At 39.9% G+C, this 27,860-nt stretch overlaps 1 protein-coding gene and 1 pseudogene across 3 annotated transcripts in view; one reads left to right on the forward strand and one right to left on the reverse strand.

Moving 5' to 3' along the window:
• Positions 1 to 8,027, reverse strand: part of LOC116865260 — a 40,117-nt pseudogene extending 32,090 nt beyond the window's left edge.
• Positions 7,490 to 27,860, forward strand: part of PAK1 (p21 (RAC1) activated kinase 1) — an 83,507-nt gene continuing 63,136 nt past the window's right edge. Inside the window, exons 1-2 of one of the 3 annotated variants that reach the window (XM_032852997.1) lie at positions 7,490 to 7,676; positions 23,589 to 23,796. In XM_032852997.1, coding sequence (XP_032708888.1) covers positions 23,607 to 23,796 — 190 coding nt within the window. In that variant the 5' untranslated portion in view covers positions 7,490 to 7,676; positions 23,589 to 23,606. Of the gene's footprint in view, positions 7,677 to 23,585; positions 23,797 to 27,860 lie in introns of all 3 variants that reach the window. The other 2 variants (XM_032852996.1, XM_032852998.1) reach the window with 2 other exon arrangements.

The raw sequence follows: 27,860 nt of genomic DNA on the forward strand, positions 1-27,860 counted from the left end.
GTGTCTGGCATGTAGAATATATTCAGTAAATAGTGAATGAATGATGAGATTATTTGCTGTTTCCTTGAATGACTAGACTATTTACTCTTTGCTACACAGAGTGCATCCTTTTTCCTCCTTTGTGATTTTTGTGATTTTTTGCTTTCGTGATTCTTTTGTGATTCTCTTAAGCGAACTCTCTACCCTTATCCTCAGTCTCAATACCTCTCTGTATAAAAATTCGACTTCTTCAATACCCAGCCCCAATACTGCCTCATCTACAAAACCTCTCCCATCTCTGCAGACGTGATTAATGTCTCCCTTCTCTGTACTTTTTTTTTTTTTGGCCTTGTTTGAACTTCAAGTACATTTTGATTTATTTACTTTGCAACTGCTGCTGAATAGGTTTTGTCCCCTTCTCCATTTCCATCCCTCCATTGCTTATGTTGTTTCTTGCAGTACTTTTGTAAAGCTACTATTGTTATTTATTTATTTTATACTTCACCTCATTTCATAGTCATTAATAGGCAACTGGCCCTGACATCTGATTACAAGAAAGAATGGTGTGTTAGATGACTACTTTATACACAAAGTCATCATTATTGACTGACTTCCTCTTACATTTAACTGACGATAGGGGAAAATTGTAATTCTCATAAAATGTATTATTCTTAAAAATTATTTGCAGTTGCAAAATAATAAAATAAAAACAATCTTTTTCAAATCCTATGGGCACTGTAATTACTATATGTAAGCCATTAAGTTGAAAGCTAGAATGTCTTAGCCTTTGTATTCTTAGCCTTTGTATAATGTTACCAGGGGTTGCAAACTCTTATGCCTATATAAGCCAGCTGAGTAACCTAAAAGGGCCTGGTCAGGCCTAAGGTGACTATACAGACAAAACATCACTGGTCAGGGTCCATGGCTTAGAAGGATAATTTGTGAATTATTTACTTTGTAAACCAAAGGACTATATAAATGCAAGGAGTAATCGTACTTAAAACAAGTTAACTGTTAACTTGTGTAAAGTTGGGCAAGTTACTTTATATCTCTAAGATTTAATTTCTTTCTTTGAATAGACAAGTTTTTTAAAGAAGATTTTATTTATTTATTTGAGAGAGAGAGAGAGAGAGACAGAGCACAAGTAGGCAGAGCAGCAGGCAGAGGGAGAAGTAGGCTCCCTGCTGAGCAGGGAGCTTGATGTGGGGCTTGATCCCAGGACCTGGAGCCGAAGGCAGACACTTAACTGATGGAGCCACCCAGGCACCCCTGAATATACATTTTTTTCTCTGAAGTCCCTTCTCTCTCATTTGATTTTGCTTTTTCATTTCTTTAGCTAATAGTTTCTTCTTTGATTATAAGTTGGATTGGTTATTAGCCCTCAGTAATAAATCTTCCTTGATTTTTAGCCCTTAGTAAAAAATAGAATGCTGGCTTCTCACCAGTATGCCTCATTTTCATGAGTCTTGAGTTTTATCAGAGGGAGCTGAGGTTAGCCAGGCTTCCTGTAGTAGCACCCACCATTGAAAGGGGCTCTCTAGGACTGAGGCAGCTAGTCAGCTTTCTATAACCAAATCAGCATCTGGTTTTGAGAAAACTGAAATCGAGAATAGACGATGCTTGAACTTGATCTTTCCTGTTGAAGACACCAGTGGTCCTGCCTTATATTGTATGTTAATGTTTTATTGTTTCTTCTACCTTCTTTATTTTGTTTATTCAATTTTCTAGTGTGGGACTTTTAGTTTTATATATGTTGGCCTCCATTGTTAGTGGTGATTAGTGGAGACAGACCATTTCTAGGTTGTCTTTAATCCCTGAAGCCTAATGTGGGCAAGGGTACATGGTAGATGTTTGATAATTGTTTCAAGAGATAGCATACTTATTGGATTTGTAGGCCATACCGACTGGAAGGGAAAACTATACTAGATGGCAGAGAGAGAGTGAGCAGGAGAGCTTGCAAAGATGGGTTGAAGCCAACAAGATGAAATTTAAGGAGGATGACAGAGAAGTTCTACATTTTAAGTTTCAAAGAAATGGCAACATATGAGCAGGCTGGGGGAGACCTCGCATGATGCTATTCTTACAAAAATGGTGATGTGGGCTGCTTAAGCTCAATGCCAGCCAAAGATACTGCAGTGGCTAGAAGCTAATGCAACTTCAGACTGAATTACTGGAAGTAAGCAGAGTTAGAGAAGGCGATAGTCCAACTATGTTCTGAGGGGGACAGACTGCACTTAGAGTGTCATGTTCCCCATAGGGTAGCAGGTAATAAGAGGGTCATGGCAAACATGACCATGTTTAGTGAAAAGTCACCACTAAGCAAAGTAGAGTCTGAATTGTTCTCAATCTACAATGAGGTAAACATAAAAATTGAGAGTGTTTAGAAACTTTCATAGCAATTTGACAGAGTAATTTTGTGTCTAATGAATCTAGTAAAAAAGAAAATGAACCTTATCTTGTATGTCCTTTATTTTGCTTGATACTTTTATTTTTTATTTTAATACATTTTATTTTTAGAGCAGTTTTAGGCTTAGAGAAAAATTAACCAGAGAGTACAGAGCTCCCACTCTCTCTCTTCCTCCCCTTGCATTTTGCCAATTATCAACATCTTACATTAGTGCAGTACAATTGATGAACCAGTATTGAAACATTATTACTAACTGAAGTCCATAGTTTATATTAGGGTTCACTCCTTGTGTTGTACAGTTCTGCGGGTTTTGACAAATACACAGTGTTATATATCCACCATTATAGTATTATATGGAATAATTTCATTGCCTTTAAATGCCTTAAAAATGCCCTCTGTTCCACCTCTTCATTACCCCACCCTACTTCTGAACCTGTTGCAACCACAGATATTTTTGCTGCTTCTATAGTTTTGCATTTTCCAGAATATCATACTTTTCAAACTAGCTTTTTACTTGGTATTTTTCCACTTAGGGTTTTTCTGTATCTTTTTGTGGTTTGGTGGTTCTTTTCTTTTTATTGCTGAATAACTGGCCATTGTATGGATATTTGTTTACTCATTTATCTATTGAAGGATATTTTGGTTGTTTATATATTTTGGCAATTATAAATAAGGCTGTAATAAATGTTTATGGGTAGGATTTTGCGTGGACATAAATTTTCAGTGTGCTTGGATAAATACCTAGGAATGCAATTGCTGGATTATACGGTAAGCATATATTTGACTTTATAAGAAATTGCCAAACTGTCTCCCAAAGCAGCTGTACCATTTTGCATTCCCATCAGCAGTGAATGAGAATTCTTGTTGCTGCATATACTCACTCACATTTGGTGTTATCAGTGTTTTGGATTTTAGCCATGTTAATAGGTATGTAGTTGTACTTCATTATTGTCCCTAACGACATATGGTGTTGATTATCTCTTCATATTCTCTATATCTTATTTGGTGAGGTGTCTGTTCAGATCTCTTATCTATTTTTTTTTTAAAGATTTTTTTATTTGTTTATTTGACAGACAGAGATCACAAGTAGGCAGAGAGGCAGGCAGAGAGAGAGAGGAGAAAGCAGGCTCCCGGCTGAGCAGAGAGCCCGATGCGGGGCTCGATCCCAGGACCATGGGATCATGACCTGAGCCGAAGGCAGAGGCTTTAACCCACTGAGCCACCCAGGCGCCCCTCTTATCTATTTTTTTGATTGGGTTGTTTGTTTTCTTGCTGTTGAGATTTAAGTGTTCTTTGTACATTTTATTTTATTTTATTTTATTTTTTTTAAAGATTTTATTTATTTATTTGACAGAGAGAGAACACAAGTAGGCATAGAGGCAGGCAGAGAAAGAGGAGGAAGCAGGCTCCCCGCCGAGCAGAGAGCCCGATGTGGGGCTCAATCCCAGGACCCCGGGATCATGACCCGAGCCGAAGGCAGAGGCTTTAACCCACTGAGCCACCCCGGCGCCCCTTCTTTGTACATTTTAGATACAAGTTCTTTTTTTGTTTGTTTGCTTCGAATTCTTATTTAAATTCTAGTTAGTTAACACATAGTGTAATACTGGTTTCAGAAGTAGAATTTAGTGATTCATCTCTTACAGATAACACCCAGGGCTCATCATAACAAGTGCCCTCTTTAAAACCCATCACCCATTTAGCCCATCCTCTACCCATCTCCCTCTATCAACTCTCAGGTTGTTCTCTATAGTTAGGAGTCTTTGGTGTTTTGCTTCCCTCTCTCTCTCTCTTTTTTTCCCCTTCTCAAATGTTCATTTATTTGTTTTGTTTCTTAAATTCCACATATGAATGGAATCATATGGTATATGTCTTTCTCTGACTTAATTTGCTAAGCATAACATACATCCACATCATTGCAAAGGGCAAGATTTCATTCTTTTTGATGGTTGAGGAATAGTCCATCATGCACACACACGTACACACAGAGATATACAAACCACATCTTCTTAATCCATTCATTAGTTGATAGACATTTGGGCTCTTACCGTAGTTTGGCTATTGTTGATAATGCTGCTATTATCGGGGTGAATGTGTCCCTTCAAATTTGTATTTTTGAATCCTTTGGGTTAAAAACCTAGTAGAACAATTGCTGGGACAGAGGGTAATTCTATTTTTAACTTTTTGAGGAACCTCCCTACTATTTTCCAGACTGGCTTCACCAGTTTGCATTCCCACCGGCAGTGTAAGAGGGTTCTCCTTTTTCTGCATCCTTGCCAACATCTGTTGTTTGGGTACAAGTTCTTTATCAGATATGTGTTTTGCCAATATTTTCTCAAGTCTATGACTTGTCTTTTCATTCTCTTAATGGTATCCTTTGCAGAACAGAGGTTGTACATTTTAATAAAGTTCAATTAGCCAACTTGTTCTTTTATGGGTAATGATTTTGCTGTTGGATCTGAAAAGTCATAACCAAACTAAGGTCATCTAGATCTCCCATGTTAGCTTCTATACGTTTTATAGTTTTTCAGTTTACATTTATGTCTGTGATACATCTTGAGTTAATTTTTGTGTAAAGTGAAAAGTCTGTGTCCAGACCTTTTTTTTTTTTTTTTTTGCATGTCTAGTTATTCTGGCACCATTTATTGAAAAGACTCTTCTTTCTTCATTGAATTTACTTTGCTCTTTGTCAAAGATCAGTTGACTATATTTGTGTAGGTCTATTTCAGACTCTCTATTCTGTTTCAATGACCTATTTGTCTTTTCTTTTGCCAATACCATACTGCCTTGCTAAGTGTAGCTTTATAATAGGTCTTGAAGTCAGGTAATGTTAGTCCTTTATATAGATAGATATCTATGTAGCTTTAGTTACATCCATGAAGATATTTTGCCTATGACATATTTCAGACCAACTGAATCAAAATCTGTGCTAGAACTTCAGTATATATTTTTAAAGTTTCCCAGGTAATTTTGATACAAAGGGAGAGTTGAAAATCATCATACTGAAACTGTAAACTCCTTGAAGGTATGGTCTTGTTCACTGATGTGTCTGTCCCTGGTAGCTTATACTAGATGCTTCAGTAGTTAGTGAATGACCAGGTGACTAATAGAACTGGGAGTATCTATCCTGGAGAAGAGGAACAAGTTCAGGTGCTTGATAGATTACCATAACATATATGTTAAAGCCTTTAATATTTGTCTCGAAGGATGTTTTTTGATCGCTCCAGGAGGCAGATGGAAGTTTACAGAGAGGCTGGCTGAATGTTAGGAAGCATTGCCCAACAGTGTTATTTCCAAGTGAGCTCTCTGTCTTTATGTGTATTTCAGCAGAATGTGGAAAACCATCTCTAAGGGGTGGGGGATGCTGCATGGGGTGGAAAGTTGGTTAAGATCAGGTGCTATGATTATTGATGATTACTTTGAAAAACAATGTCCAAGGCTTCTGCCTTTCATCCATGCTGTGTAAGTTGAGAGAAGGGTGTGGGGTCAAAAGAACATCTTAAAACTACTTTGAAGCTGAGTTCTCATAGTGCAGCTGGTCCCACCCTCTGTGTTACTGACCGTGTCTCTCTAGAATATGGATGTCTTTGAGAAATTCCCTCCTTCCTCCACTAAATTTGGGACTTCTTATAATTGGACTAGCATGGGTACTCAGGGTCTGGAAAAAGGCAAAAGATACTTAACAGAAGAGTTCTTTCCATCCTCATTGGAGTTCTTCCCCTCCACCCTTCTGCAGTTAAATGATTTGGGCACATAGAATGGAGATGTAGCTATCTGGCAGGGGAAATGGATAAAAGCCAAAAAATTTCTCTCTAGCAGCTGGGACGGGGTATGGCAGTTTTATATAAAGATGACTAACATGGCAGAGAGAAATAAAGCATAGATTTAGGAGTCGGATCAAAGTTGGGACAACTTGGCCATTTTCCAGCTGTGTGGTCTTGGGAAAGTCACTGTCCTCCTTCACAGATTACATTCTGTCTTTCACTGAGTTCTTGCTGCTGCTGCTTCTGAGCTGTATCTTTAGAAAATGCTTGTTTTGTTTCAGCTTATCTTCTAATAATTAGTCTAAATCATTATCTTTTGCCTGGAGTTCTGTAAGAATCTACTAACTTGTTTTCTTGTTTTCCACCACTCTCCCCTTTATTCTCCATTCAGCAGTCGGTGATCCTGTTAAAGATGTAAATTAGGTCTTGTCATTATGCTTAAAATCTTCCAAAGCCTTCCAATTGTTAAAACCTAAAACAAAACCCCAACTCCTAGCTCTGACCTGGAAGTTACCTTGCATAATCTGACTCCTGTCATATGTCTCAATAGCAGGGTGTAGAGGGGAAGTTGATGGGGCAGTATTATTTCTTAGGGAACATTTTGATATGTATGAAGGTGGTTTTTTTGGTTAAATTGTTGAGGGGGCACTAGTGGGATTTAGGGGGTTTGGGCCAGGGTTAGTGAATGTCCTGTAATGTGTTGTTCAGCTCTGGACTCATTACAATGCCTAATGCACAGTACGTGATTAAGAAATACTTATCGTATGAAACCACATTCTTCCTGGACCTCAGTTTTAACATGTGATTTGGTAGAGAGCCTACTTCATAAGGTTGTGGTGAGATAGACGTAACATTTTGTAAAGCACCTGGTACACAATAGCACTTAGTAAATGGTAGCTGCCCTGCTGAGCCTTCTTTGCTTAGAAGCAATGTAACTGCCCACCTTGAGTCTTCCCTAGGACATCAGACACCTTCGTGGTGGGGTAGAGGGGTGCGTACATCTCTTTACCAGAAGGCTAATCTGATCAAATCCTGGGTTTGACCAGAGTTGCCCCGGAGTCCAGACACAGCTGCAGAAACCAAGGCACAGAGGGGGTCTGGTTCTCTTCCTAGACTCTGGGGCTCACCCAGGACTCTGACAGGCCCTGGAAAGTCTGGCCCCGTGAGAAATTACCTTGTGCTGGAACCTAGGGGAGGATAGCTGAGAGGGTGGGAAGGTAGTAGTCTCCCCGCCCGCAGAGCTTCTGGGAAAGGAGAAGCGCGGTTTCCTCCCACCTCCTTCCCTCCCTTCTTCCTCCGCCCCTTCAGCTTCGCCAACCCCAAGCTGCGCCTTTGCTGCGCCCTGCGAGGGCGGGAGCGTGCTGCACCGGGAGCGGGAGCTGGGGCGGCTGAGCTGCTGGGAGCCCGGCCTCAGACGAGTAGAGCGGCGCGGGTGGAGCCAGCTCGTTGTGCGGCTAGCTGGGCGGGAAAGGTGCGGCTCTGCGACAAAAACAGTCGCCAGAGATGCCGGGGCCAGCTCCCCCCACCAGGTAATACTGGCCCACCCTGGGGCGCGCCTAGCTGGGCGCTGCTGGGGAGGGGGAGGGGTCTCCGTCGGCTTCCGGGGAGTGGTGCCTCGCAGTCTGGCGGATTTAGGGTCTTGCCTTAAAGAGACCCTAAGCAAGAGAGGGGGCTGAGGGCTGAGCCCTCAGATGAGCTGGCCTACTAGGCCAGCACCTGGAAGCAGAGCTCTGGCTAGGGAAGGTTGTGAAGGAGAAGCTGGTTTTGGGGTGAACTGCTGTGTCTCAGGAACCGTTCTCCTTTGCTAACATCGTTGTGCTTGGTGGTTACTGTAATGCTTTCCACTCTGTTTGGCTTAGCTGCGGGCCTGCTGGGACCATGGGGGGTTTTCTCTTGGGTTTTGGGGAGGGGCATTATATTATAAGTGACCTGTTAAGAGGTGGAGTAAACCAGGACATTGGAGACCTAAGGAAGGGTAGGTATGGTTCAGTCAGCCTCTGTGCCCCTCAGTTTCCTTATCTGTGTGGTGAAGAGCTTGACCTTCTGTAAACTGCCTTTTGGAAAGGTGAGCTGGTTAAAGCCCTAGAATGAGCTGCAGAGATGTCCCCCTCAACAATGTGAGAGACAGGGGAATTTGAGAAGAAGACCTTTGTATCCTCTCCAGCCAGCCTTTTGGATGCCATCTTGCTGGTCTGCTGAGGACCCAGATGCTTAATGGACAAGGCAGAGGTTGAAAATGCTGATTGTTTTGGTGTTGAGTATAGTTACGTTGCGTGTAGGGAGGTGGGGTTGGAAAGAAACAGGTCAAGGCATGTTAATGGTTTTTCTCTGAACTGGCCAGTGATTTGATACATGGGTGTAAAACTGTTTTAAACTAGGCTGTCTTGGGGCGCCTGGGTGGCTCAGTGGGTTAAAGCGTCTGCCTTAGGCTCAAGTCATGATCCCAGGGTCCTGGGATTGAGCCCCACATCAGGCTCTCTGCTCAGTGGGGAGCCTGCTTCCCTTCTTCTCTCTCTGCCTGCCTCTCTGCCTACTTGTGATCTCTCTCTGTCAAATAAATAAATAAAATCTTTAAACTAGACTATCTTCATTGGAGCCCCCTCCTTACTCAGCCTAGTTAATGACAGACCTTGGGGGCTGTGTAATGTCTTACTATAATTCTTTCCTTGATCATCTGGGACCAAGAAATATGTTAGGCCTGATACTAACCTACCTTGATTATTTTGATCTCCTTCCTCCCCTGAGTTTTTCTGTGATTCTGTCTCTGTCTCCCCCCCGCCCCATTTTTCTTTCTACTTCCTAGTCCTGATCATTTTTCCTTCTCCCTTACCCATTTTTTCTCCCACCCTCCACTTTCTTCCTTTTTCCTATTCTCTTCATACTTCCCTTTCTTATCCTTTCCCCTCCATAGCTAGTTTTTCCTTCCCTCTCTTGGGTCCTTCTCTTCTTGGTTAGGCTTTCTTCTCTTTTCCTTTTAGAATTGTTGGTTAAGGGTTGCCTGGCTGGCTCAGTAGGTGGAGCATGGGACTCGTGATCTTGGCGTTGCATGTTTGAGGCCCGTGTTAGGTGTAGAGATTACTTACAAATAAAATCTTAAAAAAGAAATACAGGAAATAAAATTGTTGGTTAAGCTTTCTCATTATTAATAGGTTCGTAGGGACCTTTGTTGTGGTGTTTGTGAGGTCCAAACACTGTTTCCTCCCCAACTCCCTTACGTTTAGCTTTCATCTACAAATTCTGTCTTCCCCAAGTGCCAGTCTCTTTCCTTACTTCCTCTGTGTCTTGTTTTGGGCCTGCCAATAAGCAATCTTTCTTCCAGGATTTGACCCGCCTCTTCCTTTGCAGAGGGGAGGAGGCAGCGGTAGGCAGTAGGGAGTAAGCAAGATGAGCAGTGGAGAGCTTGAAGACTAGAGTGGGAGAAGAGCATGGTGTCCAGTGGGGCTGGGCAGAGGCCCAGACTGTCTTTTGTGACAAGTGACTGGGAACAAAAGCTCTATGGCAGCTTTGAGGCATTGCTTACCTGGAGGAAAAGAGGTGACTTGTGATCCTATGAAAGAAGAGGAGATAGTAGAGATGGGGTAGAGGGAGAGAAGGTGGAGTCCTGAGGGAGAAGAACAGTGATCTTTTGAAGAAGAGGGTGGACTGGGCAAGATAGGTATTATTTGGGTAGAGGTAGGTGTGGTGGGAAAGACTACAGTCTGGAAAAGAGGACCATATAGGTTAATTTCTTTACCTCTGAAGCCTGGCTTTTTGGACTGTTTTGTTTCTATTCAACTAACTTTACTTGAGTAGCATTCTCAAAGTGGGAGAATGAGAGGGGAAACAGAGATAAGACAAGGTTGCTATTTTCCTAGCACTCACTGTCTACACTGTAATGTGGAATGCACATGTATACAAAGAGCTTTGAATATGACATCTGTCATCATCACACATTCTCTGGATCACTGTTCTGTGTTAGTTATGGTGCCAGGTGCTGGGGATACAAAGATGGAAACTGGACTCAGTTGCTACCCTCTGTTGTGAGTCAAGGAGTACAGATCTGTAACCTCATGTGTTAATGTATATGAGATAGAAGCACAAGGGGCTATGATAACACAGGGGGAAACTTTAATCAGCAAGTCAGTGGCTGAGCTGGTGCCTAAATTCAAGTCTTCTCTAAAGGTGGTATCTGTTCTCTTATGCCATGGTCTCTTCTGACACTGTGAATGCATATAGTATATAGAGAGTTTTCTTACATTTTTCGTCCACATGTGGGGCTGGACTCAAGGTATTACTGAGATGAAAAAGAAGCAGTTCCATGTGGTGGGTCACTGTGCCATGGCCAAACACTCATTACCTTGAAAGGGAAACTGATTTGGTCCCTGTTAATTTCTCCTGGCTCTAGGTCACTTGGGTGAGTTTCCTCTAAGTCATTTACTCTCTTCCTCCTTTTCCACACCCCTCTATTTTCTTAAATTCAATTTCGGGTAGGCTAAAATCCAGATGGAGCTAGGCTAGACATTTCACTTCCACTGGCCTCTGTAAAACAGGGATTTAACACCTCATAGGGTTGATGAAGATCAAATGAAATAATGAATGTGTGAAACTAATTTGTAAACTGTGAAGTGCTCTACAGATGTTACTGTGGTTGTTCCTGAATGATTTTCAGCTGTGAAAAATGCTCAGCTGCTGTAGCATAAAAGAAATGCCTAGGGGGTGCCTGGGTGGTTCAGTTGGTTAAGTGGTTGCCTTCTGCTCAGGTCATGATCTCAGGGTCCTGGGATTAAGCCCTGCACTGGACTCCCTGCTCAGTGGGAAGTCTACTTCTCCCTCTGCCTCTCCACCTTGCTCTTGCTCACTCGCTCTGTCTCAAATAAATAAAATTTTTTAAAAAATCGTAAAAAAAAAAAAAAAGGAAATGCCTAGGGTTACTCACTGACTGGTTTAAAACTGAGCCTCAATTCTTAATAACGAAGGAAAAGGAGGGAGTTAGAACAAGGATGATTTAGAGACTGGTAATTGAACCCCGTGTTAAAAACTGAGTTCAAGAGATATAGTGATTTCTTTTAGGTCAAACAAATAGTAGGTGGCAACTATAAAAGATATTATTTTTGGTGGCACCTTGTGATACAGGGTGGGAAAAAAGGAAGAAGAAAAGGAAGGAGGGGGAGGGATTTAAAAGCATACTGACCTCAGTTCAGATTTTGGTTCCATAACCTGCTAGCTCCTTGGTTTTTTATCTTTCTAAACTTCATATATAAAATAGAATATATTTATACCTACTTTGAAGAGTTATTTTAAAGCTTAAAAATAATTATATAAAAATTTATCTAGTAGGCACTTAATAGCTATTTTTGCAAAAATAAACTCTTAAATTATCTTCTAAAGATAGTCTTCCTTGACTCCTAGGCTATTAAGGGCCCCTCTTTGGGATTCATGAAACACTCGTGTTCTTCCTCTCACCACTCACAGTTGCACTTATTGTGTCATACCGTCATTGTGGTTTATGGATCACCTATCCCATTAGTATGTGACTTTTTGAGGCTAGAGACAGGGTCTAGTAAATCTTGGTGTGTCCTCTTGCTGAGCCCCCTTTCGTTGCTAGGTATAGACTGGTAAACACAAAGAACTTAGTTGCTTCTTTGTGAAGCTTACTGTTTATTGCTGGAGACGTATAATAAATAAGCAAAAATATTTCATGATAGATGCTGTGAAGACCAAGAGTTTCATTAGTTCATTGTAGGTTTAGGTACTTAGAAGAAATGCAGGCAGAATTGTCTAAGAGATGATTATTAGTCTGAAAGAACTTTTGGCTAAAGGTAAAAACTTGGGTACTGTCAACATATAGGTAATAAGTAAAGCTATAGGAATGGATGAAATTATCTAGGCAAGAGTGTAGCGTATGAGGAAAGGAGGTTCTTAGCCTTGGACATGTCAAGGATAGCTAGGAAGAGTCTGCAAAGGAGATAGGAATACACAGAAAGATAAAAGGAAAGCCAGGTGAATGCTGCAGAGAGATTAGGTAAGGTGAGGACAGAATAGTAATCATTTGATTTGGCAACATGGAGATGGTTGGTTGTCTTGACAAGACTACTTTTGGTGAAATAGAGGGTGTTACTTAGTGAACCAAAGGGGAGGAAGTGGAGATAGTGTAAATAGACAATTCTTCTGAAAAGCTTTGCTATGAAGGGAAACAAAGAAATGTGTTTTGAGGGATATGTTGGTGTCAAGGAAGGGGTGTATGTGTATGTGTGTCTTTGAATAGGAGACACTATAGCATGTTTATATTCACTCAGTATTTACAGATCAGGCCAAAAATTTAGAGATCATCTTCATTTTTTTCCTTTACACTGTACATCCAGTCTCTAAATAAGCCATTTGGTTCCACCTTCAAAATACCTACCTTTGCTGTACTACAGTATACCTACTGCAGTCCTGTCAAGCTACCACCAGTTCCCACCTCAATTAATGTAATAGTTTCTTAATGGTCTCTTCATTTTTCCTTTGCTCCCCTGCAGTCTGTTCTCTGTAGCCAGAGTGGTCCATTTAAAACATAAATCAGATCACTACTCAAAATTCTTCAGTGTCTTCCCATGCTTGATACAAGATCCAAATTACTGTGGCCTCTAAAGTCCTATATAGTCTGACCTCTGGCTGCACCTCTAATTTAATTTTTCTGCCATGTTTCTCCTTGTTCACTAAACTTTGGTCTTGTTCTTTTTGCTACTCTACATGCCCCAAAATATTCTCATCTTGGACATTTGTACTTCTCCCTCTGCTTAAAATGCTTCCACATGTTATGTTGATTAGTTGTCTCATTTCATTCAGGTCTTAAGTGTCTTTTCCTTAAAGAAGCCTGTCCTAGTCATCTTGTCTTATATATCACCCATCCCTGGCCTCCCCCCACCCAGAGTCACATGCACTACTCTTTATTTTCATTATGGTCTTGACATTGTATATTTGCTTACTTCTTTGTCTGCTTCTCTTATTAGTCCATAAAACCCACGAACACAGGGACATTGTCTTATTCAGCTAGATTAGTACTGGTACATTGTAGGTGCTCAATAAATACATATTGAATGACTGAATAGAATTAAGAGAGAGATGGAGAGGGAGTGGGAGAGATTGATTGATAGTTTGGTTGATTAGTATAGCTAAAAGAGATCATTCCAGGTGAGAGGGAGTGCAAGTTGAGGGAGAAGAAGGAATGGCATTTGATGGGAGTAGGAATACCTCCTTCATTGTAAATGGGTGGTACAGGGGCAGGGAGGCATATGGATTTGCAAGTGGGAAGATGGAGTTCTCCTGCAAGGATTTCTGATTTCTTACAGAAGGTGAGTTCATCAGTGAAGGTAAAGGGGTGAGTGGGAAGCCTAATTGAATCCCCATTTGAGGCAAGGTAATCTTTTGCAGAAAGGTATTCATAATTTTCAAGTGAAAGCAGTCAATTAGGTAACATTCTTTAGGATATTCAGCTGCTTCAGTACAGAGACAGTTGGGGGAGAGTGGGAGTTCAACTATCCCAAAGCTGGGATTTTGCCAGTTGCATTTTGTAAAGGGAGAGAAGACAAGGTGGTTGTTTTGTTTGTGTGTGTGTTGTTGTTGTTGTTGTTTTTATTTATCAGATTTGTTTAGATTGATCAAATTCGTTTAAAGTATACATGTACAGTGACAGCCCATTACAAACTTATTGTCTTACACATTTTACTGAGAATCAGTTATCCATTGCTTGTAATTAATATCTTAAGTCTTAGTTCATTGGTCTCTACCCCAGCATTAATAGGCTCCTGTGGTAATATGACTGTGATAGCATTGTGAACTTTCAGCACATTGTAGTGTATCTATTGGAGAGCAAATTCTAATTCCCCCCTTTTTTTTTATTGTGGTGAAATATGCATAACATAAAACTTACCATCTTAACTATTTAAGTGTGTGGGTTAGTGGCATTAAATACATTATTAACCATTAGCAACCATTAGCACCATTCATCTTATAAGTCTTCATCTTGTAAAACTGAAATTCTGTGCTTATTAAACAATAACTCCCTATTCTCCCTTCCTACCAGCCCCTGGCAGCCACCATTTTACTTTTTGTCTTTATGATTTTGACTACTCTAAGTACCTCATATTAGTGGAATCATATGGTATTTGTCTTTTTGTGATTGGTTTATTTCACTTAGAATAATGTTCTCAGGGTTCATTCATGTTGTAGCATATTACAAAATTTCTGTCATTTTCTGAATAATATTTGATTGTATGTGTATATTATATTTTGCTGATCTATTCATCTGTTAAAGAATACTTGTATCGCTTCCACATTTTAGCTGTTGTGAATAATGCTGTTATGGGCATCGGTGTGCAAATATATATTTGAGACCCTGTTTTGAATATTTTTGTGTCTATGTATCCAGAAGTGGAATTGCTGCATTTTATGGTAATTCTATTTTTAATTTTTTGACAAACTGCTATAATGTTTCCCACAGTGGCTGCACCAACTTACATTCCCACCAGTAATGTGCAGGGTTCCAATTTCTCCACATCCTCACCAACACTTTTTGGTTTCTCTTTTTTTGATAGTTGCCATTCTAATGGGGCAGGGTGTTATCTCATTGTAGTTTTGACTTGCATTTCCCTAATGATTAGTGATTATAAGCACATGTGATTAGTAATTATAAGCACATTAGAACTTCTTTTCATGTGCTTATTGGCCATTCGTACCTCTTCTCTGAAGAAATATCTCTTCAAGTCCTTTGCCCATTTTTGAATTGAGTCGTTTGGTTTTTTGTTGTTGGGTTTTAGAGGATTGATGGCTTGTGATGTTTGAATGATTTTGATGGGCTATAGTTAAGGAAAAAGAGAGGTGAAGACAGGAGGTACTAATGGATAGTGGGTTTGAGCTCAAAATAAAGTCTAGGAATTATAGTAGAAGTTCTTGAGAAAGTGAGCTGCATGGATAGAAGGTTGTGTTGGAGTATATAGGATTCATTCCAGATACTGGAGTTAATACACATTTTGGTGATAAGGTTCAGGGTGTGATTATGGGAGTATTGGCCAATTTGGACTAGAGGTCAACAGTTGAAATGGCCAGTGTGTTGGAACGGTCATCATTGTTGGCAGGGTATAGAGGCCATCTAGAATGATAATTGGGGAGGTACAGAAGAAGACTAACTAGGAACTAAAGTCTTTGAGTGAGGTGACTAGGAATGGGGTAGCGGGCAGCAAGGATAAGGCAGTGTGGGAAATCACAGGAAATGTTCGGGCAGAGATTGACTAGAAGGTCAATCCATTCAGGAGACAACTGAGTAGATTCCAGTGTTTCTTGGGTGGTTGAACCAGATGAACTTATAAGTTCCTTCCAGCTCTCGGATTGTATGGGCCTCACGTTTTAGTGATGATTTTCTCACTTCAGGGCATCCATTGGGAAGTCTAATGGTTTGGTAAAATAGATTTAAAATTTCCCCTTAACTGTTAGGAATAGCTTAATTGGGGCTGCAGGTCAGGAATTTCCCAATATGGTAGGGACAGTACCAGTACCTTGGTACTGGTCCTGGTTCTGCAAGTAACTCTAGTGGCTTTCTGCAAGGGTGGTAGAAGTAAGGAAGATGTGTAGGTATTATTGGGGCAGGGGAGAGGAGGGTGAAGGTACAGGGCTAGCTTAAGTCTTGGACCCCAAATCTCTCTGCCTTTTCCATTTCACTTCTCTGGCTCCCACGCTCTCTAATTCCAGATACAGACCTTTGTTCATTCTGTCTTAAATTATAATTAGTGTGGAAAGAGTGTTTTTAAGAGAATCAGAATAATCAGTGTCTCTTCATGTCCTCACTATTTCACTGAGTGATCTTAGGTAAATTTCATACCCCTGTGGGTTTCAGGTTACCAGCTATAAAATAAAGGTTTGAGATTGGCTGGTTTTTCAGGATCCTTCTGTTTTTTGTTGTTGTTGTTGTTGTTGTTGTGTTGTTTTGGGTTTTGTTGTCGTTGTTTTGTTTTGTTTTGTTTTTCTGTAAACCAGGCTGCCTTAGTCAGTGAGCCTTTGCAAGGTACCTAGTGTGTTAGGTCTGTGCTGGGTGGGACTTGGTGACAGACTCAGTTTTGTCCCTTGTCTTGTTTGTGGTCTGGTGGGGCTGCCCAGAAATATAGAAACTGCTGCATAGAAGTATGTATAATTAAATTAAAATGTTGGGGAAAAGACAGAATTAGAGGGGCTTCTGTGAAGATTTCATAGAGAAAGTGAATCAAAGTGGGTCTTGAAGAATGAGGAGGAGTTTGCTTGGCAGACAAGTTGGGACATCTTAGGCGGGGAGAACAGTGTGGGCAAAGTTAGGGGTATGAAAGCATATTGAGCTGGAATGACTAAGTTTAAGGAATAGTAGAGATAAAACTGGAAAGATGAGTGGGGGATAAGAACAGATATTTATTGGACATCTATTTTGTGCCAGGCAACATGCTAGGTGCATATATATGTTCCATGTATATCTATATATCTATGCTTTTAAATTCTAGTAATCAGGGTGCCTGGGTGGCTCAGTTGATTAAGCATCTGCCTTCGGCTCAGAGCATGATCCCGGGGTCCTTAGATCCACCCCCATGTCCAGTCTCCCTGCTCAGCGGGGAGTCTGCCTCTCCTTCTCCCTCCTCCCACTCATGCGCACACTCTCTCTTTTCTTTCTCTCTCTCTCAAATAAAATATTAAAAAATAAATTCTTGTAGCTCTATAAAGTACAGTCTTATTTGTATTTTACCTGTGGAAGCAGTGTCAGAAATTAAAGTAGCTTTTCCAACAACCCAGAAACAGCCTCCAGTTTTCCTCCCTGCTACCTCAGCAGTTGCTTTCTTGTTGCTAAACCAGAGCAAGTGGCTGGAGGCTGCATAGCGGGAGTGCCTTGGACGTGTCAGAAGGACATCCCTCAGCGAATTCAAGACTGCAGCATTCCGGGCTCCTGCCAAAGAAAACCTCTTGGCACAATTTAATTAAAGATCAGATTCTCATAACCAGGTGTCAAGGGCATGCAGTACTCCCCAGTTCTGGGTGGAGTGTTGGTCGTGCCAGTCTCAGCTGCTTTGAGTTGTTGACTGACAAATGTGATTAACATGTGGACTAGGTTTTATTTTTTCTTCTTCCTTTCCCTTCTTCACCTTAAATAATGGCGTGAGGAGTTATTAAAGGTTATCTAGTCCCTTTGCCATTAGAGTGAACAGTGACACGTGGTGTAGTAGAAAAAGAATTGGTCCTGGAGTCACACAGACTTTATTTCACATCCATGCCTCTGCTGGCTCTGGGTGACTGGCAGTGTCTCTGATATTTTGCTTCTTCTGACTTGCTCACTGTTTTATCCCCAGCACCTAGCACAGCCTGGCATACAGTAGGTGATGAATAAATATTTGCATGCATGAATGAGAAAACTGACACCAACCAAGTAGATTTCCAAGTTTTCTGTAAATTCCAAAGTGTTTTCTAATGTTAGTGGTTATTAAGCTATCAGTGCCAAATGATGACTGAAATCCTATTTGTAAAGATAGTTAGTTCAGGAGGTCTGTGGGGAAACTGTTTTTTAGAATTTGAGCAACTCTGTTAAGCAGTTTATAGGACTTTCCAAAACTCCAAGTCCCATTGTGTGAGCTGAAGGCATCACAGAACCCTCAGTGCAGACAGATGGCAGCTGGTCCCCTCCTCCAGGCAACAGCTCTTTTCTCATTGTCATCTCTCCACAGCCTTTTTAAATCAAGTGTCATCTTTTATTTTTAACATGGGACATTCATTGCGTGAATCTAGAACTGCTTAGAAGGGACTATTTTTCTGACTAGTGCTGTAGGTGTTATAGAACATAAAAGGCTCTCTGATCGCTGTGTCCTACTTTTTTATTTTTGCGTTGCATTCTACCTCACTGTACTTTCACACTTACGCTATTCCTGTGGTCTAGGATGCGTTTGCCATTATCATTCTCCATCAAAATAGTCTGCTTATTTATTGTTTGTTTTCTTTGGTTCAGGTACTTTACCAATGCCTGTACCTATTTCAGACTAGTTAAATCAGAGCTCAGTACTGGTATTTGCCCTCTACCCCTTTTATTAGGAGAAATTTCAAAATTACATCAAAGTTGAAAGAATTTTATAGTGAATACCTGTATGTCTACCACCTAGATTCTTCTACCATTAACATTTTCATATATTTGCTTTATCATATCCACTATAAATTATATATGGACAAGAATATTATACCCGTGTTCATCCAATAATCCATCTTACTTTTTAAAAACACATTTCAAAGTAAGTTGTATATATTAGTATACTGCCCCCTAAGTACTTGAGCTGGTGTTTTAAAAAGCTCCTAGGGATTATATAATAGTCCAGGGTCAAAGACCTCTAGTCTCATTTCTTCTTTAAGCCCCTGCTTTTAACACCACCTCTTCTATGAAGCCTCACTGATCACCGAAATTCAATACTGTCTTTCCTTTTCATGTCTTCTCACATTTTACCACTTGTACTTCTCTGTAGCAGTGTTCGCAATGGTCCTGGCACTGTGGTTTTCTAGTCCTATGTATCTTGCTTACCTAAACTATGAGAATGTCTAGCGTTAGAGCATATTCATTTATTTATCTCTTTGTCCCTAGTTTCTACCATGGCACTTTATGTGTAAGTACTCAGTAAAGATTGATTTGAATTGTGCTTAAATGGAGAACCTGCAATGATATTAAAAGGTGTACATAACTTTCACATGGCTGATTTGAAGACCGAGAATTTATTTATGCCTCATGAAAGACATTTAGTAAATATCAATCGAGTCCAGCCAAACATGTTTATATTGTGCTTTTTTTTTTTTTTTTGCCACTGGCTGGATTTGACTTACCTAAATCAAGAGTAGCAGAGTTCAGTTCAGAAAAGGTACACGGGGGATAGAATTACCTGAGGTATATTTGGAAAATTCTTTGGCAGAGAGTCTGAAGACATGGGTTCTAATCCCACCTTTAAACTGCTGTGTTTTAGCAATTTCATTCTGTGTTTACAGAATGAATACCTCAGTATTCCTACCTGTTATATGAGAGGGTCAGATTAGGTGACGTTTAAAAGTTGCTTCTGGCTTTGATGTTATGTATATCTTAAATTCTTTATCTTGGCCCTTTTTGTATTAGTGGCTGTGGCATCCAGATGTCATAGAGTGGAAGGGAGTAGCTGCTGCTGTACACAGTCCTTCCCTCAGTCTGTGTCCCGTTTCATTCAGTATGTAAAGTACCTTACACATAATGGCTATTTGAAAAACGTTTTCTTTCCCTTCTTTCTGCGCTAGCACTGTATTTTTATGCTTTTTATAGAAAAGGGGACATAAATCACTTCCATTCCTTGGTTGCCTCTTGACCATTATCTGTCTAGTGACCATAGAATGGGAAACACCAAATTGTAGCTCATAGGTGGGGGGGACTTTTATTAGAGTCATAACTAGTAAATAGCAGAGCCGGGACCTAAATCCAGATCTCTTGATTTTAGATCCAGTCATCTTTTTATTCTTTCGCCTTACGGATGGCCTTTCTGAAACCTCACAACGATCCTGCGTTTATTACAGAGCCATTCAGTTGATTCATAATTAATACTTCAGTATAATTAGTTGCTCATAAATTATTAGGCTCCCTGAGCCTCTGGAGCATTGGTAAAATGTGATCAGCGTGTCTTTCCCTCTATTATATCAGTTTGTTGTCTAGGATGGATAGAGGGGTGCCATCTGAACTATCATTCTAAATGTTGGCTTTGAGCCTCGCTTTATACTGCAGCCCGTCAGAAGGCATTGGCTTGTCATTGTCCCAAATATTTGACTGGCACATTCTGTGAGAAGATTTAAGATGTGTTTGGTCTCCTTATTTAAGAATTGAGTATATTTTTCCTTTCTCCTCTCAGGATTGATCCTTTGGACTTGTTTTCCTATAAACAAAGTTTAAAATGGCGTAGTTTTAAAAATGTGCCAGTTATTTTGCTGAATGTAGATCGCAAAATGACCAGTGTGAGGGGATCTGTGAAGTACAAAGAAAGTAAAGACTTGTGGAGAAACCACAGGAAGGGACTGTTTGGAGGGCTGCAGGGAAATTGGAAAGTAGTATAGAAACATCAAGTCCAAGTAAGTTCAGAGGGAAGGATCGGGAAGGTACAAAATTGAACGGTGTATAGTTGAAAATACAGACACTGTTTAACATTGAGAAAACTTGATTTGAGAAACATTGAGAAAACTCAATGTTTAACACTGAGAGAACAAGAAGACTTGGGGGATTTTGAAAGATGATTTCAAGTACCTAAAGTTCAGTCTGGGGAAGAAGCAATAGACTTTTCTGAATAGAGGTGAGATAGGATTTAGGACTAACAGAAGTAGTGTTTGTTTGCTTATTCATTTGTTTGCTTACTTGTTCTTTATTCATTTGTTCAGCAGATCTTTATTGATTATTCTGTGCTAGACCTGGTGTTGGGGATTGAGAAATAAGTAAGAGTGAACTTTGTTCTTGAGGAGTTCATAGTCTAACGCTGGCAGAGAAAAGGGTGTAGGGGGGAGGCAAATGTATAAACAAATAATTGCTGTGCAGTGTGAAATACATAGAACTTAATGTAAGTGAGAACTTCCTAAATGAAGTGACCAAAGATAGAATAGGCTGACTTTTGAGATCATAGATTTCCTAAAAATGGAAGTTTTCAAGCATAGGCCAGATGACCTTGGGTAGAATATGGTACAGAGGATTCAAGCATTGTATTCCAATAACAGATTTTAGGTTTCGATAATTTGGAATCATTTTGAAAGTGGAGGCCTACCCCCTGAGTATTCTCCAGGCATGGTTGAAAGATCTGAGAAATGAAGAAAAGCCTGTATCAGAAAGGGTGGTGAACCTCTCTTGGCATAATCTTGGGCTTTAGCCTTGAAGGGGAGCTATATTCAGTGAAGCTTTGGGCTGAAGGACCTAAGAGGCAAGGAAGGGCCTGCTTAGTCTGTCAGGTGGCTGTAGGGAGTATAATTTTGGAACCTGCAGTCCAGGGTAGGAAGGTACACTTGAGGACTCAGCCCATGGAAATCCCCTTTGTGGGAGCTGAGGGACTTGAGTTGGGGCTGGGAGAAAAAGCAAAGGCAGACCTGCAAAGTGAAGCCAGAAGAAATGGATAAAAAGCACACCACCCGGAGAGTTAATATAGATTAATAATTCTTCTTGCTTACTTAATTTCTTTTGATCAAAAAGAGAAGTAAAGAACAGATAGAGGTAGATGTTGGTTTGGTAGAGGTAGGTTAGGATGAGTAACAGAAAGGGTGAAGTTTGAATCTGGCCTGAAAGATGAGTAAGATTTTTATCAGTCAGAGGAGGGAGAAATCTTTGACAAGAAGCACTGGGGGAAGAAGGGTAAGAGACTTGGCAAATCAAGAGAACAGAGATTTCTAAGGTATAGTTTGAGTGTAGGCTGTGTCCAGGTATGGTGGCTTAGTTGGTAAGGAACTTTAGCTTTTGTTCTGGGATGTCAGTGATGGATTTTAATCCACTGAGCCACCCAGGTGTCAGTGATGGATTTTAAAGTAGAGGAGTGCTAATGTAGTGAAAAGAAGGGGCACATGCATCTCAGTGTTCATGGCAGCAACATTCACAATAGTCAAACTGTGGAAGGAGCCGAAATGTCCTTCAGCAGATGAATGGTTAAAGAAGATATGTTTTTTATTTCGTATATTCCATCAGAAAGGATGAATACTTGCCATGTGCATCAACATGGATGGAACTGGAGGGGATGATGCTAAGTGAAACAAGTCAAGCAGAGAAAGACAATTATCGTATGGTTTTGCTCATAGGTGGAACATGAGGAGTAGTGCAGAGGATCATAGGGAAAGGGAAGGAAGACTGAATGGGAAGAAATCAAGAAATCGACAAACCATGAGAGACTCTGGACTCTGGGAAACTGAGGGTTACAGAAGGGAGGGGTTTGTGGGGATGGGGTAGCTGGGTGATGGGTATTAAGGAAGGCACGTGTTAGGATGAGCACTGGATATTATACACAACTAATGAATCATTGAACACTATATCAAAAACTAATATGTTGACTAGCTGAACATAATAAAAAATGTAAAAAAAATAGAGAAGTGCTGTGTTTTAGATCATCTATGGCATGTAGAGAAAGAATTCAAGGGAGAAGTAGATGCAAGGGATCATTTAGTCCTACATTTATTAAAAAATGTAAAAAAGGTTAATAAATTTTGTTCATAGCATTTAAATAATTGACATCTAAAGCAGTGGTATTCAAATCTGGCTGGCACTGGGATCAGTAATTTTTAACATTACAGAATTTTGTCCATAACCTAGTTACACTAAATAAAAATTTATGGGGGTCAGAACAGAACATCTTATTTCTAAAAAGCTCTTGGTGATTATTACGTTGGTTTATTTATTTATTTATTTATTAATCAGAAACTTTAGCCTCTAAAGCACCATTGTGTTTACTTGACGGAGCTTATATTCTAAGTAGTCATGGCCAAAGATACAGTTTCCACTGTAACCTGGAAGAATAATGAGAGACTTTATTAATTCTGTCTATGTATATGCCTGCTCATCGTCAAGGACACTTACTGATTTAAAGTAATAACATCCGTCTTCATTAAAACTCTTGTTACCATGTGATATCAATTTTTTCCCTTTTTAAAAGATTTTATTCCTTCTCTTTGCCAGAAGCATTGGAGATTGCCAGTAAATTCAACACCATATATGACAGAATGGTTACTGCATTGGCTATCATATATTGAGATCAAGGTCAAATTTTAGAGGAAGAAAATACTGGAGAGATGACATAGGCCAAGGGTCAGCAAACTTTTCCTGTAAAGCACTAGATAAGTATTTTAGGTTTGTGGGCATATAGTCTCTGTTGCAACTACTCAGCTCTGCCATTGGAATGTGAAAGATGCCATAGACAATATGTAAATGAACGGTTGTGTTCCAGTAAAACTATTAACAAAACCAGCAGCTTTAGGGACTCTTGATATAGTGATACAGTCCATTATAGAGAGGGAACATAATTTTCCTAAGGTTACAAAATTAGAGGTTGGCAAAGGGTCACTGTGTAGAATGCTGTTAGTTTTATTTAATGAATGAATAAATGGAACCCAAGTGGTTAAGGAATTTCTTTAAAGCTAGTAAGTGGCACTGGGATTACTAGTTAATTTAGCTGGGCCAAATTTTGCCTTTCAAACTACATCAGGCTGGTTTTCTGTGCTCTCCAATGTCTTAGGTAGAGAAAAAGAAGAATCTTGTGAATGTTCAGCAGTGCTTGGCATAGAGTAGGTATTACATCTTTGAGTATGGTTGAGTGAGTAAGACAGTAGTAGTTATGGTGTGTGGTGGAAAGGTTTGAGCTAGGCCCTCGAGGATGGGTTGTATCGTTTGGATTCTTTGAAATTTTTCAACATGTATTTCCTTTTGCATGAAAATAATAAAAGAGTTATGTTGTTCTTTCTGATTCCAGTAGCTGCTGGTGGTGGTGACAATGTCAAATAACGGCCTAGACATTCAAGACAAACCCCCAGCCCCTCCGATGAGAAACACCAGCACTATGATTGGAGCTGGCAGCAAAGACGCGGGAACCCTAAACCATGGTTCCAAACCTCTGCCTCCAAACCCAGAGGAGAAGAAAAAGAAGGACAGATTTTACCGATCCATCTTACCTGGAGATAAAAGTACAGTATTTCATTTCTTTCTAACCAATTGTATGCTTAAGACAATTTTTTTTCTTTTGGTAGCTTAGAGATCTGTCCTTTCCTTGACTTAATTTTTCTTTAATACCTTTTTTGCCCTTAAATCCTTCCCTTGTCTTTCTTTCCCAAAGTGACTGAAGTCAGATAGGAAATAAACTTATTTTTATACTTTATCAACTATTTCTAGCAAAATTCTAAGAAAATAATTATGCTCTTGCCAGACTTTGGATAATCTGAAGCCATCTATTTACTTTATAAGTTATAAAACTTTTATGAACTCACAAAATATAAGAAATACTGGAGTGTCTTCATTTGGAAATGTTTTTTTCCAAGCTAGTGTCATTTTTGGAATGTCTTCTTTCTGGATTCTTGATTGCCTCTTCTTTATTCATATGTCCTCCTCTCACATCTAGATTTGGAGATTAAATATCAGTAAGAAAGGCAAGTAGTTGCTGGGAAAAAGAAGCAGGACTCAGCATGAGGTACTAAGAATAGGTCATACTAGGTGGGCTCATTTTCTATTTATTGATAAAACTTCTAGAAGAATAATCAGGATTTTAAAGATTTTATTCGTTTATTTGAGAGAGAGAGAGAGAGAGCATGAGCTGGGGAGAGGAGCAGAGGGAGAAGGAGAAACAGACTCCCATTGAGCAGGGAGCTAGATGCGGGGCTCAATCCCAAGATCCTGAGATCATGACCTGAGCCAAAGGCAGACACTTAATTGATTGAGCCACCCAGATGCCCTGAATAATTAGGATTTTAACAGTGTACCTGATAAAGTCGCTGAAATTGTCTGGACAAGATAGTGAAATAGAGGTTTGGGTGTCCACATTGATAAGTGATTTTTGTTTGACTCCCCAAATTATTTATTTAAGTGGCTCTTGATGTGAGGTAAATTTCTCCATCATGCTTGCAGGGCCTTTTCTTGTGGTGTGTTGATGAAATTGGCTTTCTGTTTATAAATAGGTATCATGAGCTTCTGATTTAGATGGACCTGATTCAAATCCTGGATTACTCACTTACCATCTCTCTGACCTTAGATATGTCAGTTAGCCCCTTTGGCTTTAGTTTCCTATCTGTAGGAAAGATTGGGATTTTCCTATCTCTAAAATTGGAATAATATTCACAGGGTTGTTGTGTGAAGATTATATGCAAATTTCCTAATTAAGTAACTTCCACACAGAAGGCAGTTCATATTAGGATGTGTTCTCTTTACTCCTTTACTGAAGCTGGGAGACATAGCTAGTAGACTATATGATAAAATCAGAATTGGGATTCTGAAATAGTAGGCCAAATATAAGAAGCACAATGGCAAATTGCAGAAAGTACCCTATGTTGCAGAAAAATATAACTGCATAGTTATAGATCAGTGTAAGATGGTAGATGATAGTATCATTAACCAAATAAGGAACACAGGAAGAGGAACAAGTCAGGAGGGTTGGTAGCTGGAGAAAACAGGAAAGCCTTTAAACACATTGCATTTGAGGTGAAAAGATAGTTTTAGACACTTTGCATTTGAGATGCCTTGACATAGAGATGTCTAATAGGCAGTGATATTATAGATAGGAAATAATTGTTGAATAACTGAAATGAGAACTATTGAGAATTTTTACTATTTTGGGCTTGTATCTTTGTGTGTACTTACCCTATCCCCTATTCCACCTTCATAGTGAGCTCTTTTGGGGTCTAGTTAGAAGAGAGATGGGTAAGTTGCTTAGTTTTTATTTTTTGGCTAACTCATTTGTATAGCAGCTGCCAACTTCCTAGATACAGGGCTATGATCTAGGTGGTATTACCATGCCCTAGAATTTTCTCCCATATATATAGCAACTTTGTTTATCCCTCAGTTTAGGTGTGTATGCTTTTTTTTTTTTTTTAAAGATTCTACATATTTATTTGACATATTCCACATATTTATTTGAGAGAGGGAGAGAGATCCCAAGTAGGCAGAGAAGTAGGCGGAGGGGGAGGGGGAAGCAGAGGTCCCCTGCTGAGCAGAATGCCCAGTGCTGGGCTCCATCTCCATGGGATCATGACCTGAGCTGAAGGCAGAGGCTTAACCCACTGAGCCACCCAGGCACCCCAGGTGTGTGCTTATTTTTAACACTGTGCTTTATCAACCATAATTCTTGATCTCTGTTAAGTAAGTAGGTGTTTAGCCCAAGTTTCTACATGTAGTAAGGAGGACTCTTGAAAAGTTGAAATTGTTCTTGCGGACTAGGAAGATAAGATTTCTTGCTTTGTAGATACCATCAAAATTAAAAACATTTGTGCTTCGAATTTTACCACCAGGAAAGTAAAAAGATAATCCATAGAATGGGAGAAAATTTTCTTTTTTTTTTCTTTTTTTAAAATTTCTTTTCAGCATAACAGAATTCATTGTTTTTGTACCACACCCAGTGTTCCATGTAATACGTGCCCTCCTTAATACCCACCACCTGGCTCCCCCAACCTCCCACCCCCCTCCCCTTCAAAACCCTCAGATTGTTTTTCAGAGTCCATAGTCTCTCATGGTTCACCTCCCCTTCCAATTTCCCTCAACTCCCTTCTCCTCTCCATCTTCCTATGTCCTCCATGTTATTTGTTATGCTCCACAAATAAGTGAAACCATATGATAATTGACTCTGCTTGACTTATTTCACTCAGCATAATCTCTTCCAGTCCTGTCCACGTTGCTACAAAAGTTAGGTATTCATCCTTTCTGATGGAGGCATAATACTCCATAGTGTATATGGACCACATCTTCCTTATCCATTTGTCCGTTGAAGGGCATCTTGGTTCTTTCCACAGTTTGGCGACCGTGGCCATTGCTGCTATAAACATTGGGGTACAGATGGCCCTTCTTTTCACTACATCTGTATCTTTGGGGTAAATACCCAGTAGTGCAATTGCAGGGTCATCGGGAAGCTCTATCTTTAATTTTTTGAGGAATCTCCACACTGTTCTCCAAAGTGGCTGCATCAACTTGCATTCCCACCAACAGTGTTAAGAGGGTTCCCCTTGGGAGAAAATTTTCTTAAATCCTATATCTGATAAGGGACTTGTATCATAAATATATAAGGAGCTAATACAACAGAACAATAAAAAACCAACTCAATTGAAAAATGGCTAAAAGATCTGAATAGACATTTTTCCAAAGAAGACAGACAAATGGCCAATAAGCACATTGGAGAGATGCTCAAAATCATTAGCTGTGAGGGAACTGCAAATCAAAAGCACAGTGAGATGTCACTTTATACCCACTAGGATGGCTGTAATAAAAAGATAATAACAAATGTTGACAAGGATTTGGAGAAATTGGAACCCTCATACACTGCTGGTGGGAAAATAAATGTTAAAAACACTTAGAGAAGTCTGGCAGTTTCTTAAAAAATTGAGCATAGAGTTGCTATATGACCTAGAAATAGAAACATGTGTCCATATAATACTTGCACATGAATGTTTATAGCAGCATTATTCATAATAGCCAAAAAGTAGAAATTACCCAGATATCCATCAGCTGATGACTGGATAAGTAAAATGTGGCACATCCATACAAATAAATATTTTATTTGATAATAAAAGGAAGTGAAGTTCTGATCCATGCCACGGCATGGTTGAACTTTGCCAACATTGTGTTAGTAAAAGAAGTCAGTCACAAAGGACCACATATTATATGATTCCATTTATGTGAAATATCCAGGCAAATCCATTGGCAAAAAGCAGATGAATCATTGCCCAGGGCTGTGGGAAGAGGCAGATGGGATTAGGGGGTATGGAGTTTCTTTTTGGGGTGATAAAATATGATGACCACAGGGGAAGGGAGGGAAAACTGGATGGGAAGAAATCAGAGAGGGAGACAAATCATGAGAGACTCTGGACTCCGGAAACCACACTGAGGGTTATAGAAGGAAGGGGGGTTAGGAGGATAGGGTAACAGGGTGATGGGTATTAACACGGACGTGTATTGGGATGAGCACTGGGTGTTATACACAACTAATGAATCGATGAACACTACATCAAAAACTAATGATGTACTATATGCTAGCTAACTGAACATAATTAAA

The sequence above is a fragment of the Lontra canadensis genome, unplaced genomic scaffold (genome assembly GCF_010015895.1).
Source record: "Lontra canadensis isolate GAN:19392208 unplaced genomic scaffold, GSC_riverotter_1.0 scaffold7, whole genome shotgun sequence".
Classification (NCBI taxonomy): Eukaryota; Metazoa; Chordata; class Mammalia; order Carnivora; family Mustelidae; genus Lontra; species Lontra canadensis.